Source organism: Dichomitus squalens, assembly GCF_000275845.1.
Source record: "Dichomitus squalens LYAD-421 SS1 unplaced genomic scaffold DICSQscaffold_379, whole genome shotgun sequence".
Taxonomy (NCBI): domain Eukaryota; kingdom Fungi; phylum Basidiomycota; class Agaricomycetes; order Polyporales; family Polyporaceae; genus Dichomitus; species Dichomitus squalens.
The window spans coordinates 1-2,383 of record NW_006767261.1 but is presented as its reverse complement, the minus strand read 5'-3'; the positions used below and the strand labels follow the sequence as shown (position 1 = coordinate 2,383).

General features: G+C 55.1%; 2 protein-coding genes across 2 annotated transcripts; both read right to left on the bottom strand.

The window, feature by feature from the left end:
* Positions 1 to 11: 11 nt before the first annotated feature.
* Positions 12 to 614, bottom strand: DICSQDRAFT_176055 (uncharacterized protein; the record flags this gene model as incomplete). Its single annotated transcript, XM_007371860.1, has 1 exon — positions 12 to 614. A coding segment is annotated over one exon (603 nt), but the record flags the coding sequence as incomplete, so codon positions are not given.
* A 1,188-nt stretch (positions 615 to 1,802) lies between these two features.
* On the bottom strand, positions 1,803 to 2,360 carry DICSQDRAFT_176054 (uncharacterized protein; the record flags this gene model as incomplete). Its single annotated transcript, XM_007371859.1, has 1 exon — positions 1,803 to 2,360. A coding segment is annotated over one exon (558 nt), but the record flags the coding sequence as incomplete, so codon positions are not given.
* Between the last annotated feature and the right edge of the window lie 23 nt (positions 2,361 to 2,383).

Sequence of the window (2,383 nt, the reverse complement as noted above, 5' to 3'; positions counted from 1 at the left end):
AGGAGGTTGACGTCGACTGGGACGGTTTGGTAGGCCTTTGCATATTCGGTGGCTTTACGCCACTGCAGGTCCAACCTAACCGCTAAGGTGTAGTACCCTTCTATGTCGGTGGGGAGTGTTTGTGCAGAGAGGATGTTTCGGACTAGGCCAGCGGACAGTCCAGACAAGAAGTAGTCCGACAGGACTTCTAATTCCTTGACCCCTGAACGTGCTGCGAGGGGTCGGAAGAGGGCGACGTAGTCCTCTGCAAGGCCTGTTTGCTTCAGGGCTTTGAGCTTGGTGATGGCGTCGGAGGTAGGAGAGAGGGGTTCAAACGCCTTCTTGAATTCCGTGACGAAGTCGTTGAAGGTCCCAAATCCCTTCTCCTTGCCACTTACAACGGTGAAGGCATCTTCCTCTCGTGCTTCCCTCCAAGGGGCTGCCGTTCCTCCCACCATAAATGACAGGACAAAGATCACCTTGTCCTCATCATCAGTGTAAGCATCCTTGTTGACGCGGAGGTACGTCCTACAGATGTTCAGGAAGGCACTGGCCTCGAGACGATCCCCTGAGAAGTCCGATGGTTGGTGAATCTTCCTTTCAACTACTTTAGCTGGGAGGGGGGTGGTTCCCATGATGACTAGTGGCTGAGTGGTAATGGGTTTGGTCTGGGTAGGCGGAGGGGACGCTGTAGACGCAGTAGTCGGCGAAGTTGCTGGGGTCTGGGTTGTCTGAGTAGTCGGTTGAGGGGTGATTCCAGAGAATCCGGTTCGTTCAGCAGTTAATGCGAGAGTGGTACTGAGGGGGATACGAGATCCTCCTACAGGGAAGGAGTCTAATGCTGGGGAGCCGGTGCGGCTGGAGAGATGACTAGGGGCTCGGCTAGGGACACGACTCTGAGGTCGGCTATGTGGACGGATTCCCAGACGACTCGCTGCAGCTTGTGCAGCTTCACGTACAGGACGACTTCCCTCTGGGTGGTAGAGGTGGGTTGTTGATCTGTTCTAGGATGAGGTCTCATTGGGTTGGAGTGGGTACACAGAGGGGGTAGAATGCCTTTCATTCCTCTTTGGTCCAGTTGTATCCAGAAAGACGATTGTTGCAGGGTTGGCTGTCACAGACGTACCAGTGCTGGTCCTCAGTCTCCCAGTGTTGATCCTCCTTGGCTTTGGCGTGGTAAGCGTGGTGTTTGCCTGAGCAGTTTCGCTTAGGTGCCAGCTCGTTCAGGTAGAGGTATGCCTAGGCTTTGAGAAGCCGGCGTAAAGAAGAGTTTGACCTAATGTTACGGCGAAGCGTGTCAGCACTCAAGGGGTTGTGTGCAGGTTATGCACAACAAGGACGCAGACTGATGACAAGCTTAGCACACTGGTTCACTGGGGGTCTGGGGGTTCGAGATCACTAGGGGTCTAGGGAGTGAGAACGCTTGATTGGTACAAGAGGTCAAACTGGGGTGCCCAGTGCAAGACATGTCCTTATATACTAAAGTACACGGTCGCTGACTAATCAGAGAACAATAGTCACAAGACAATAATGATGGAGAACAATAGCGAATGGGGACAAAGGAGTCACGTGGTGTTGTGACCATGTAGTACAATGGCGAAAAGAACAATAGTGATGAGAACAATAGGGATATGGAGCATGGTGTTGGAACCATGGTAGGTACGAGTGTCCGGGTTGTGCCGTAAGAAGAGGGAATGCATGGTAGAGAGGATACGAAGAGAAAGGACAAAAGAGACACCCCCACAGGGCGTTTGTAACACTACCCCCCCGCTATAGTCGAGCTACGCCTGAAGCTCGTGAGGGACGAGATGCGCATACGTGGACTAGACGTTGTTCTCATCGCTGAGCGGGCCAAGATAGTCGTTGATCTCGCGTACCTCGCCGTCTTCATCACGACCGTACTTCGACTCCTGCTCGTGAAGGTAGGCCTCCCGCGAACCTCGGAACCCCTTCTCGAAGATGTCGTCGTCCGGGGCAAGGGAGAGGGGGTGCCCTAAGGCCGAGGGCAAGGGGGACGTGAGGCGGTCTTCGAGGGAACGTGCTGAAGACGGACGGCGAGGAGGGGGAGAGGCAGAACGCTCATGGTTTCTGGGCCTGGGAGGGACGGAGGATTGACTAGAGGACTGGGAAAGACGTCCGCGGTGGTAGGACGGAGGTGAGAGGGGGTGCAAGGCAGGGGGAGTGTCATCGTCGGTGTCGTCATCACCATCGCTACTGTGATCTTGTTCGGAGCTAGGGACGGGGACAGGGGCTGGAGAGCGAATGCCGGGAGGAGGTAACGAGGGTAGGAGTTCGTACCAATGACCGGGGATCTGAGTCCCCAATGGAGAACGGGCGAGGATGTCCACTGTTGAGTCGAGCGATAGTGTGAGCTGGCGGCGTGCTTTGGTGAGTCGCTCCTCCA